The sequence below is a fragment of the Mus pahari genome, chromosome 21 (genome assembly GCF_900095145.1).
Source record: "Mus pahari chromosome 21, PAHARI_EIJ_v1.1, whole genome shotgun sequence".
NCBI lineage: Eukaryota > Metazoa > Chordata > Mammalia > Rodentia > Muridae > Mus > Mus pahari.
In genome coordinates, this window is record NC_034610.1 from 22,124,809 (window position 1) to 22,136,467 (window position 11,659).

General features: G+C 53.6%; 1 protein-coding gene across 1 annotated transcript in view; it reads right to left on the reverse strand.

Annotated features, from left to right (window-relative positions):
• LOC110338333 (ubiquinol-cytochrome-c reductase complex assembly factor 2) overlaps nucleotides 1-10,280 on the reverse strand; it is a 12,052-nt gene extending 1,772 nt beyond the window's left edge. The window contains exons 1-3 of the mRNA XM_021221660.1: nucleotides 10,112-10,280; nucleotides 1,812-1,886; nucleotides 1,072-1,141 (exon numbers count right to left, since the gene is read on the reverse strand). Coding sequence (XP_021077319.1) covers nucleotides 1,072-1,141; nucleotides 1,812-1,886; nucleotides 10,112-10,249 — 283 coding nt within the window. The 5' untranslated portion in view covers nucleotides 10,250-10,280. The remainder of the gene's footprint in view (nucleotides 1-1,071; nucleotides 1,142-1,811; nucleotides 1,887-10,111) is intronic.
• Nucleotides 10,281-11,659: the final 1,379 nt, after the last annotated feature.

Consider the following 11,659-nt stretch of genomic DNA (forward strand, 5'->3'; position numbering starts at 1 on the left):
CCATGCCCCCTGCTGCCCGCCCAGAGGTCTCCATGCCCCCTGCTGCCCGCCCAGAGGTCTCCATGCCCCCTGCTGCCCGCCCAGAGGTCTCCATGGCCCCCGCTGCCCGCCCAGAGGTCTCCATGCCCCCTGCTGCCCACCCAGAGGCTTCTTAAGGTCCAGCAGAGGGGCAAGGACAAGATGGTGGGAAGCAAGAGTCCATGCTGACCCCACTCTCCGCTCCCTCCCAGACATTGCTGGTCATGCGTGCTCAGGGGTGTGGGAGTAAATTACACATCAGCGAGACAAACACCTCAGATACGCCTGGTCACACAGCTAAAGACCCGCCCCAGTCCTGAAAGTCAACACTGACACACAGGTGACATTCCCAGATTCCCATCTGCCCAGAAGGGCAAGGATTCTGGGAGGCCCAACCGTCACAGGCAAAAGGAAGGAGACGTTTCTGGAGTGCCCGACAGCCAACATTCAGGGCCTGCCCTCCCAGGAAAGGTTAGCCTATTTTTATATACAATATCCTTGGCAATAAGAATAGCAGCTTTCCAGTGCCTCCCTGCTCTGACCCTTCAGTGACAATAGAAATGGGGAAGTGAGGAGGGTGGCTGGCAGGGGCTTCCTTCCTACGAGCTGGGCTCTAGCCATGGCTCCCAAACAGACCTTGTTAGACGCATATCAACCCTGCAGACCACATCTCCAGGGACAGGTAACTCACAGGCGGATATCCCCATACTCATTCACTGAATGGCTTTTTGTTTTAATTAAAAGCCTCATTGTTTACAAAGCCCCCTTAGGACCATAAAAATAAAATTATTTTCCTTCCAAACTGAATCCAATGACTTCCAATTTGGCTAATCTGTTCCCAGCCAGCAGCCCTGAACTAAAAGCTCTAAAGATGGTCTTGTCTTCTAAGTAATGCCTTTGACCTTCCATACTCTGGCTCACGCATCTGAGCCCTGTAGCTCAGGGTTTCCTCTGGGCCACTCAAGGCTTTCCGTCATGCAAAGCTAAGTAGGCAAGCCTCTATCCTGGCTGGTGGAAGCAGACCAACCAGAGAGGGCAGCTGTGCCTTCATACCTGTGGACAGGATCAGCTTGTACTCTTCCACAGACAGGCCACTGAAGCTGGTGTCTCTGGGGCGAGGGTACTGGCACAGAGAGAGAAGGGAGGGACACATTAGTTCCGCACACACTGGCCTTCCTCTGGCTGGAGGCAGTTTACCAGGTGCTGAGGCCTGAGACCCGACAATGAAGGGGACAGCACCACCTGGAGGCCAGGTCCCGCAGGAGCCACAGCTGTGATGACCTCAGCAGGCCCAGGCCTCCATGCTCTAAGCAAGCAGCGGCCAGGTGGAGCCCACACTCGTGTTTGGGAGCTGGTGTTTGGAAGAAATCCTTCGGCACACTGCCTCTTCCATTTGGCCATGTCTATTTGCAGAGCTTTTGACATATTTTTCAAGTCTGGGAAGAACTACCCTCCATGGAATTGGACAGTAAGCTCGCTAAGGCTGAGGAGGAGTGGGCCTTGGTGTGACAGGATCGTCCTAGTTAGTACTCCATCTTGTTCAGCGTGCGACACCAGGTCCAACTGAGTGAGAAATACTAACAGGAGTGTGCGCTGGCACACACAGAAGCATGGCTTTTATTCAGAGAACCTTTAAAGGCCTCTGCCGGGCACCACTGTTGGCTTAGCTGAAAGTACTGGGTTACATCTCTAAGTGGCAACCACAATTCTTTGCAGACGCTGTATACAGGTCTCCCCCACTCTGACTGGCCCTCCCCTTGGAGGCTGGAATACAAAGGCCTGCACCCACTCACCTTGTGCTTGTAGTAGTTTGAATGCAGTCGTGCTAAGCTCTCGTACATCTGATCACAGGCCTCGGGTTCTGCAATCTGAAAGACAGCGTGTCCCTGGGAAGTGAGCGGAGGAGGTGGGCCCCCACAATGCACCCATACCCTGATGGGGGGCTATGCACACAATGTATTCAGAGGAGGGCACTGGTGTCCCAGCGAGCGGGAAGCAAGCCCCTCTGTAGTTCCTGAGAGAAAAGTCACCTCCAGGGATAAAAAGCCCCATGTCACCCGCCCTGACCTGCAGGATCCCTGAGCCCTCAACAATCCAACCAAAGCGTTCAGCAGCTCTTTCCACCCTGGGAACAGCACGTCAGCTGTGGGTAGTAAAGAAATGCTGGGGGCAGTGTGGGCTCCAGGGACCCACAAAGCAGCTCAAGTGATGGCAGAGATGAAGGCCCTCCCAGGGGAAGGACACGGGGTGCTGCCATGGAGGCCCAGGGGCACGAGAAAGCCTGCTCTGAAAAGTGAGCAAGCTTTGTGAGCCGAGATCAGCATGGAGTGGATTAAATATTCTTTATGAAAGACCCAACAACAAACAAGCCGAGGGAACCTGCAGCATGTCCTCTACTAAGCAAGGAGCTCTAAGACCGCAGGGAGAGCCAAGCAGGGTTAGGGCACACCTGCAACCCCAGCACTTGGGCAGGACGGAGTGTGACGTCAGCCTGGGCTACACGGAAGGCTACATGGAGAGCTCCAGCAGAGCCTGGCCTATAGCGGAGACATGGCTTGAGAGCAAAGGAGGCCGTGTTGCAAAACCAAGACCAGGAAGAAAGCCCAGAGCAAGCACAGGGACCTGCGGGAAGCCAGGTTTTCTGTCCTTCAGACCTTTCTGCTTTAGCCCTTCCTTTTCTCCACCCTTGCCGTTTGTCTATGAACCTCATTACATTTCTCTGCCAGGAGTTCTTAAGGCTCTCAGAACAAAACTCTCTTTTATAGTTTTCCCAGAATTCAAATGACAGCTTTTTTCTTCCCCGACTTAAACACTTTCTCGAAGAGTGAGCATAATAAATAAATCAGGGGTTAAGCATCGCAGCAAGGCAGCCTGTGTGTCAAACAAGGTCCCGGCTCTCAGTCGGCACAGCCCCAGCTCTGCCTGCCTTTCTACAGATGCTGCCCCTGCCCGAGAGGCCAGCAGGAGACACGGGTGAGCTACATAACTGAGACATTAAAACAGGGGCTGGCATCTCCCTGACAAGGGCCGGCAGGACAAAGGGTGGCAGCCATGTCCTCCAAGGAGGGAATGCGTGGCACACTGCTGATGCTGCTTCCTTTAGGGGGATGTGTGTGTGCGCGCGTGTGCCCTCTGAATGCTGGGATTAAAGGTGCGCTATCACACCTGCCTGCACACTGCTTCTTGATCAAGTGTGGGTAACGAGTCACACACACCGCAGAGGCAGAGCACACACACACACCCCAAGCTCTCGGCCGTGAACACAGAATGCACCATCTTCACTCAGGTGTCAGAACACAGGGGCTCCCACTCCTAGCTGCAGTGCTGGGCACATGGGGACAGGTGGCTCCTTGGCTCACTGGCTGGCCTGCCCAGCCTACTTAGGGCCTACAGGGCAGAGAGAGAACCTGTCTCTAAAAAAATGGAGGGAGGGACGGAGGGAGGGAGGGAGAAACAAAAGGGTGGACAGGATTTGGGGACTGACAGCAGAAGCTGCCCTCTGCGTGTGCACGTGCAAACGTGCATGCACACACAGCTGCACATACGCAGCTGCACTCACAAACAGCAGTCACACGGTGTCTAACAGCAACAGGAAGGTCACTTCCTTTGCTTGTGCTCTCCACACTGGGCCGACCATCCACAGCCTGCACAAGGCGTTGCCTGCAGAGCCTTGGTGCGAGTGGACTCTCATGAATATCTGACTATGTGTCTGCTGAGATTCCTGATGTCCTCTTAGGGGACCATTCAGGACAGCTAATGCTAACTCAATGTCACTGTCTAATAATCCGTGCCCACATTCCAATCCTGGGCACTGTCTGGGGAAACCCTCACAGGGCAGAGCACCACCCACTGTGGGACACTGTCCTGTGCCATGGTCACCTTTTGTCCTATGCCTCGTCCCGCTTCCATCTTTCATGCACTGCCACTTTATAGGATTACCGGTGAACCTGACTTTAAAGGAAGTGATAATAAGCCTACCTCAGAGGGCAGTGTGAAGTTGAAGGAGATGGCACAGCCGCTCCTGGCCAGGAACACGAGGTAACAGAGCCAGCGTGTGCTTCAATGAAGCACAGTGCTGGGGCCTACATTTCAATACAAACAGGGAAGACAGCACTGCTCAGACCAACACAGAGCACACAGGGTGTGCGGTGGTGTGCTGTAGCCTGTGCGGGGGGAGCCAGGGAAGACTGGAGAAACATCCCAGCAGACACCAGCTGGAACACAGGAGGAGTGTGCATGAGTGGCCAGTGCTACTCAGCTAGGAGTGCTACTGGGGTTGGAGGCAATGCAGTGAGAACTGGACCTGACCTGGACATCGATGGGCAGCCACTAAGCATCCCATGGTCAGGCAGGGGGCTCTGCCAAAGGCTGTTCTCAGGGCTGTTCACCTGCACCTCCCCCTCCCACCATCAGGCTGCCACCCCAGTGCACAGCAGGAGCAGCCTGCACAGCAATCAGACCTGAGCCCCAGCAGTGCCCCTGCAGAGGCCACCCCACAGGATGAGCACAAGACCGAGCACAGGTGTTCTCTGTCCCCAGTGCTCATGGAGCTTCGTAGGCAGTGATGGTGGCACAGGTCTATCATCTCAGAACTCAGGAAGCAGGAGGGTGGCGAGTTCAAGGCCAGCCTCGGGGTCTAGATAACATAATACAAAATTATCTGTCGTCTAATTTCCCACTAGGTCAGTTGTCTAAAAAAGTCTGGAAAGCAGCCCAGCGGAGGTAAAGGGAGCTTGCAACATGCCAAATCCAGTAAATCTTTACTGCCTAAGCCCCATTTCAGGATCCGTGTTGTATCTAACTCCAGTCTTGTTTGCTACTTGACTGCTCCCAGTGAGACTCCTGCCTTGTCCTGTACCTACCTACACCTCACCTCTATTCACAGACGAGCACAAATACTCTGGAACCTGGGACACCAGCATTTCTCATGAAATCTATGGGTTTTAGCAAAGATTCTTACATGCAAAGCTTTACATTACCTGGACTTGCATTTGCACCTAATGAGATTAAAGACATTTTGGGACAAAGAGCCGCACACAGGCGTTATGAAAAATTCAACGCTGTTCCCCACACGTGAATGAAATGGAGGCTGGGAGACGAGTGCCCTTCATAGCTCCATCTCATTCCCTCCATGTTTCCCTGCTCAGCTGTCAGTAAATTTCTCTTTACCATATTAAACTTTTATACATACAAATCTACATCGGTGCCGCAGGCGCTGATTTCGATTTTCAAAATTGAATTTTGGGTGGTGACAGCAATTCGTACAGGGGACCCTATTCCAGCGGCACGAGGGAAGCATAAGAACACTGGGGAGGTACTGCAGACTGCCCTGCTAATGAAGGTGGGGCTGGATCCGGTCCCGGAGGCTCAGGGTTCCTGGACTCCGTAATGAACTTCCGATAGGAACGATGCTGACCTGCAGTGCTTTCCTGTCAATGAAACTGGCTGTCTATCTCTGAGCACCTACTATGGAGGGTGCAGTGCTAGAGAACCAGACTGTGAGGGACATAAAGGAGTAGCCAGTAGTCAAGGAGGGGACAAGAAACGAGCTCACTGCAAACCAACCCTGCCTTGAGCTGTGTGGAGCTGAGTGGCAGTCAGGGCAGGGCGACATTGCAGAACTCGACAGGACAAGTGTGGTTGTGAGGGTGGACAGTCACACGGACAGGCAGAGCAGAGACGGTCCCTAACTGTCTGAGCTTGAGCAGGAGAGTCACACGGACAGGGCAGAGCAGACACGGTCCCTAAGTGCCTGAGCTTGAGCAGGAGAGTCAGACAGGCAGAGCAGAGACGGTCCCTAACTGAGCTTGAGCAGTATGGGATGGATGGGTGGAGAGAGGGCACAGGACAAGCCGACCAGCAGGTCAGGTTTCTGGTGTGTGGAGTACAGCACCCAAAGTCACTGGGTCTCAAAGATTAAGAAAGCCTTCAGTTCTGAAGGCAGAGCAAGGGTCTATGAGGGCAGGGTACTGAGGCAGCTGGGAGGCCAGGACATCTGTACACCAAGGTTGGCAGGCACCGAAGGCCTGGAGTTGACGAAGTGGGGGCCACTACTGGATGCAGCCATTTGCCTGAGAGGAGCAGCTGCTGCACGTACACACACACACACACCCCGACACCGCTCCCCACTCCAAAGTGAGGGTAAGAAGGACAATGGCACTCAGCCCACCCTTGACACCGCTCTCCTCACAGCCTGCAGCATACGGAGAGTACACGCTGTCCTTAGACCATGCCCCCAAAATCTGATTCACACCGAGATGCCTTCTCTGTGGCTGCCACGCGCCAGGCAGCCCCACTGAGGCACTGAGGTGCTGAGCCCGGGCCTCACCTGGACGACTACACTCACGCCTCGGATCCTTTATGAGACGCTGGCACTGTTCCTTGCTAGAAACCTCTCGGGGCCATCACCTAACCCTGTGTAAGACACACCGGCCACAGCCCGTATGGCTGGACAGGCAGCCCTCACCCCCAGGCAGTAGCATCTCCCGAATGGCCAGAGCTGAGTGGGCTGGCAGAACAGAGCCTTCAGCGGCCACCCCGCACCGGACAGCTCATTAGCGGGATCTGCTCTGCCTGCAGTTAAGTCAATAAGCATAGCTGTTTGCCCTTCCCCCACCCGAGATGCTTCTGTGAAGCTGGAGGTGCAGCAGGGAGTGAGAACACTTAAGAAAGCTGTATCCAGAACAGAGCAGACCCACAGCCAACTTCAAAAGGCAACGACAAGCACAAGGTGGTAGGGGTGTTCCCTGTGTTCCGGCTCCCCACTGCCATCCCCTCCTGCTGGGGTTAGAGTTGCCCCCAGGCCAACCTCTGGCTCACACGGAGGCAGAGGGCTCTGTGCTCAGGTCTGTAGTCTGAATTATTAACTGGCCTCCCAGCAAGCCTGGCCTTTCTGCACTGTGTCCCACTGAGGGTCACCTTGCTTCTGGTCGCCTTGGGGAGGTGGCACAGAAAAGGAAGTGGGCCTCAAGTGTTTAATTCCTTGCCCCAACTGCTGTGACCTTTAGGATCACTAAAGGTGTGATCAGTGAATCACGGGAGGGAGGACTTGATGCTTACAGGAGAAACTTAACAGGAGGTCCCTCGGAGAACTGATAACAGGGCACCTACGGAGACCTAGGCACAGAGGCCGGGCTGGCTACTTGTCTCTTACTGTCAAGGAACCTGAGCCAGCGGTTTTACTTTTCTGATTTGATTTCAATATCTGTAAAAACCAGGACAGTGATGGCTTCTTCACCTGGGGGCCCAAAGGCTAAAATCAGATGAGATTATGTGAGATGAGTGTGTGCTCTACACACTTGTACATGGATACTGTACGGTGGATGTTGGGCCACAGGAAGCCAAGAGGCCAGAAGGATGTGGGTCTCAGCAAGGGCGCTCAGCACAGCAGCCTCCGCCCCCTCCAGTTCCACTTTCTGGACAAGTGGTGGAGAGGTGGGGGTCACAGCCATCAGCCACCCCCTGGTCTCATCCCGCCTTCTTCTGTAGGTTTAATGAAGCGTCTCTCAGAGCCACCTTCTCTTCTCAAGGTCTTTCCTAAGTGATGCGGGGGTGGCGGAGGGAGTGACTCACTCTGTTCTCCATCCCAGCCAAGGACTGCTCCTTCCAAAAATTATCACTAAGATTTACTAAGCCCAAGCAGGCTCAATTTCAGGTGACATCGGGATGAGCTACGACAGAGGTCCTGAGTAATGTGCCTGCTGCCACCGTGACGCCCTGGCTCACTCCACCTCAAACACATCCATCAGCCGCGGCAGAACCTCTGGTGCAGCTATGACTCAAGTCTGTGTGGGCCTCGACTGATCAGAAACTGCGTCCCTAGGTGGTGACAAAGGATGACAACTCCCCAAGAGAAAGCTCTCCCTTCCCCACTGGCTGTCTTACCCTAACAATCAAATCCAGTCTCTCCTCCTCTGGCATCTAGCCCCTGGCTGCCCAACTCTACGCTACTCAGGGCTGAGGACTGCCTGCCCACATCAGTAGTGCCTGGGACTGCATATTCACAGAAGCTTCGGACCAAGGAGTGTGAGGAGCGGGTGTACACACAGGGCACAGTCTGCCCTCTCACCTCGCCACTACCCCAGCAACTTCTTCTACATCTGGAGACGCTTTTGTGTACCAAGAACCACATTAGACAAGGCGTGAGAGTCAGAGTTGGGGCTTCATCTCTGTTCGCAGGAAGCTCATACTAGAAATTAGGGAGCTGGGCTGGTGAGATGGCTCAGTGGGTAAGAGCACCCGACTGCTCTTCCAAAGGTCCAGAGTTCAAATCCCAGCAACCACATGGTGGCTCACAACCATCCGTAACAAGATCTGACGCCCTCTTCTGGAGTGTCTGAAGTCAGCTACAGTGTACTTAAATATAATAAATAAATAAATCTTTAAAAAAAAAAAAAAAAAAAAGAAAAAAAAGAAATTAGGGAGCATTGCCCTAGAAAGCCCACAGGGTTTGCCTCGTGATCTGTAAGGTATGGGTCAGTGAAGACCTCCAGCACAACATGAGGACCCTGGGCAGACCCGCCATCCATGTGACAATCAGCAGTGCGGGCATGAAGTGGCCACTGATGGCGCGTCTCACTCATGAGGTGGGCTGGTTTAGCAGGTTCCTGCTTTGGCAAGTTGTGGTCCATCTCATGGGTCATCTATCTGGCCACCTACGTGTGCCGGGCATCGCACTCCTCAACTCCGACCTCTTACCTAAGCCCGTGCTCAAATAACCTCCTGCCTACTTGACATTCCACTTGGGAGTTTAAAGCCTCTAACGTGCGATGCACTTCCCACACCCCACCTGCTCCTCCGTCTAGTCTTTCCCATTTCAGTAACCGGCACCCAGCTGCTCAAGCCAAAAAAAGAAAAGGGGGAAATCTGGGAGCTGTCCTTGGTTCCTCTCCTTCACCCCACATCCAGGACACCCGCGCTGTTGATGTGACCTGCACATTACAGTCTGCTTTCTGTTACTTCTGTCTCCTGTGCTGCCTCCCTTATCCAAGCCACCACCAGCATCTCTCTCTCCCCCGGTGCTACCATGGCAGGCTCCCTTCAGCTCCTTGTTCCCAATGCCAGAGCACCAGAGTAACCTTTGAAAATCAGGGCTCATCAGTCCCCTGACTAAATGGCCCCGGTGGCTTCTCACTGGCTTCCGGGAAGATCAGACCCCTAACCCTAACGCAGGACTGGAGAGGTGGCTGGACAGTTAAAAAGAACCTAGGTCTGATTCCTAGCACCTACACAGTGGCTCACAGCCACTTCTAACTTCAGTTCCAGGGGATCTAACGCCCTCCTCTGGCCCCAGTGGGCACTGCACTAACAGGGTACACAGACATATCTGTTGATAAAATTAAATAAATAAACAAATAAATAGATAAATTCTGTATTGTGCCTGACTCCTGCCTTCCTTCAGCTTCAAATCTTAGCCATAGACATGCCACTCACTACCCTAGGCTTGCTCTCTTTTCTGTAATATGCCAGTCTGGTTTCCTCTGAAGTGCCCGGCCGCCCTTCCCGAAGTGCAGTCAGTGTTCACTGTCTCCCTGCCTCGAGACCGACCTATGTGTAACTTCCGCAGGCCAAGCCTCAGGAGCCCGACTAGTCTTACATTTACCACCATCAGAGAACTCACTGGGTCTGTCTTATGCGTCTATTTGTTCCTCGTGTCCTGTATAAGAATTCACTGCTATCTCCCCGAAAACTAAGTTCTCCGCACATAGCCGTGCTTGGTAAGGGAACCTAAACTAGAGTGGGGCGAGAAGGTCTACTACTCACACAAGGGACCTGTGTGGGAGACCCCGTTTCACAGTGACGGAAGGCAGTGAGGCTTTGCTGGAGGTGTCTGGGGACAGGCTGGGCTCGCAGACACATTAGCGACGGTATGGAAGAAACAACCCCGCCTTACGACTTGACCTCAGGGGTGCTTCGCTGGTCACTACGCGGTGCAGACAAGGAAGGAAACTGCGCAGAAGGCGTCGCACTCCGCAGCTAACTGCAAGATGGGTACCTCGCGCACGTGCAGCCCGGCAGCGGTCGACGCATGCGCAGATCCCCCGCCCTTGCCGCCCAGCGCCTCGACGTGCCCAACCTCCTCCCCTCCGGTCACCTGGGTGTTCTCTCCCTCCCGGAAGGCCTGTGCTACCCGCTGCCGCAGGTAAGCGCCCAAGTCCCGGCCCCGTTTGGTCTCGTCCACTGGCCATTCCTCACAGAGCTTAAGGAAACGCCGGTAGCGGAGAGCGGCCATCTTGGGCCCCGCTTGCCCCGCCCCTGGGGGCGGAGTCAAGGCCGCAGAGGGCGCGTGCGCACTAAGGCGCGCTGGCCTTCCCCTTGGACATGCGCAGTTCTACCAACCGCCCGCTCCCCTCCAGGCAGCGGCGCTGCTCACCTTTGAGAGCGAGGTTTGAGCTCTTCAGCTTCTGCGTCCTGGAACTCGCCCAGCTCCCAGGGGCAAAGCTGACGCGGTGTACCCTGGGGACAGCTTGGCACTTCGTTTTCAATGACTTCACAAGCTCGAGACTGAAAAAGCATCCCCCGAGACCTCTGCTGTTTTGCATAAGCGAAACATTTGCATGTAAATACGGGTTGTTATTGGATGGAGATGTGTTTGATCTTAACGTCCGGCGTGTGTACACACACACACACACACACACACACACACACACACACACAGCTGCCCCACTCACACTCATCACCCTGTACTTGTCTCTACCACATGGACCTCTTATACAGTTCTTCAGCTACATCTCTCTCCAGCCTTCCGGCCACATTGCTCACCACATGGAGGGGTTTCTTATAAAGTACCAAAAACATTGTTGCAGCCTGGAAATCTTTTTTTTTTTTTAAAAAAAAAAAACCAACAAAAAAAACATTATAGTGTGTTTTCTTTAATATGTATGAGTGCTTACCTGCACCACATACATGTGTCAGTTCTGGGGGCTGAACCTGATTCTCTGCAAGGGCAATAAATGCTCTTAATAACTCGTTTCTCTAGCCCTAAAAATGAGTGTTATATATATGTATACATTCAACATAGTTATATATATATATATATATATATATATATATATATATATATATATCATATGGGTATGTGTGTGTGTATGTGTGTGTGTATGGTTTTTCTTTCGAGACAGGGTTTCTCTGTGCAGCCCCAGGTCTCCTGGAACTCACTCTGTAAATTAGTGCTCAATGGATGAATGAATGAATGAATGAACAAAGCCACATTCCTAGGTCTGTCAGACCCTAAACCCTCTCAACATTCACAACCTAGGGAGCAATTCCCGGGGTGTGGCCAGCTCACGGGACTGTCTGCCTGCCCAGCCCTTGCAGTGTAGCAGGTATTGGAAGGGAGACTACAGAAGGAGGCAGCGGGCACGAACTTGCCCTGGCACCTTGGCACCCTGGCACCTTTCTTAATCTCTTACCACACTTGTACCTCAGGTGGAAGGGAGAACCATTTACTGCCATTAAGTTACTCACCCTACAGCCCAAGACAGGGAAAGGGGTCTCGCCACCCCTGACTCCCAGGTTGGCAAGTGCTCTTTAAAGCCATACCTGGGTGGGCCCCTGTGGCTTCCAGCCCACCCGGGGCCCTCAGTGCCTGGAAGGAGGGAGTAAACGGATTTCAGGAAAGCCACCCAGCTTTGTGGCTAAC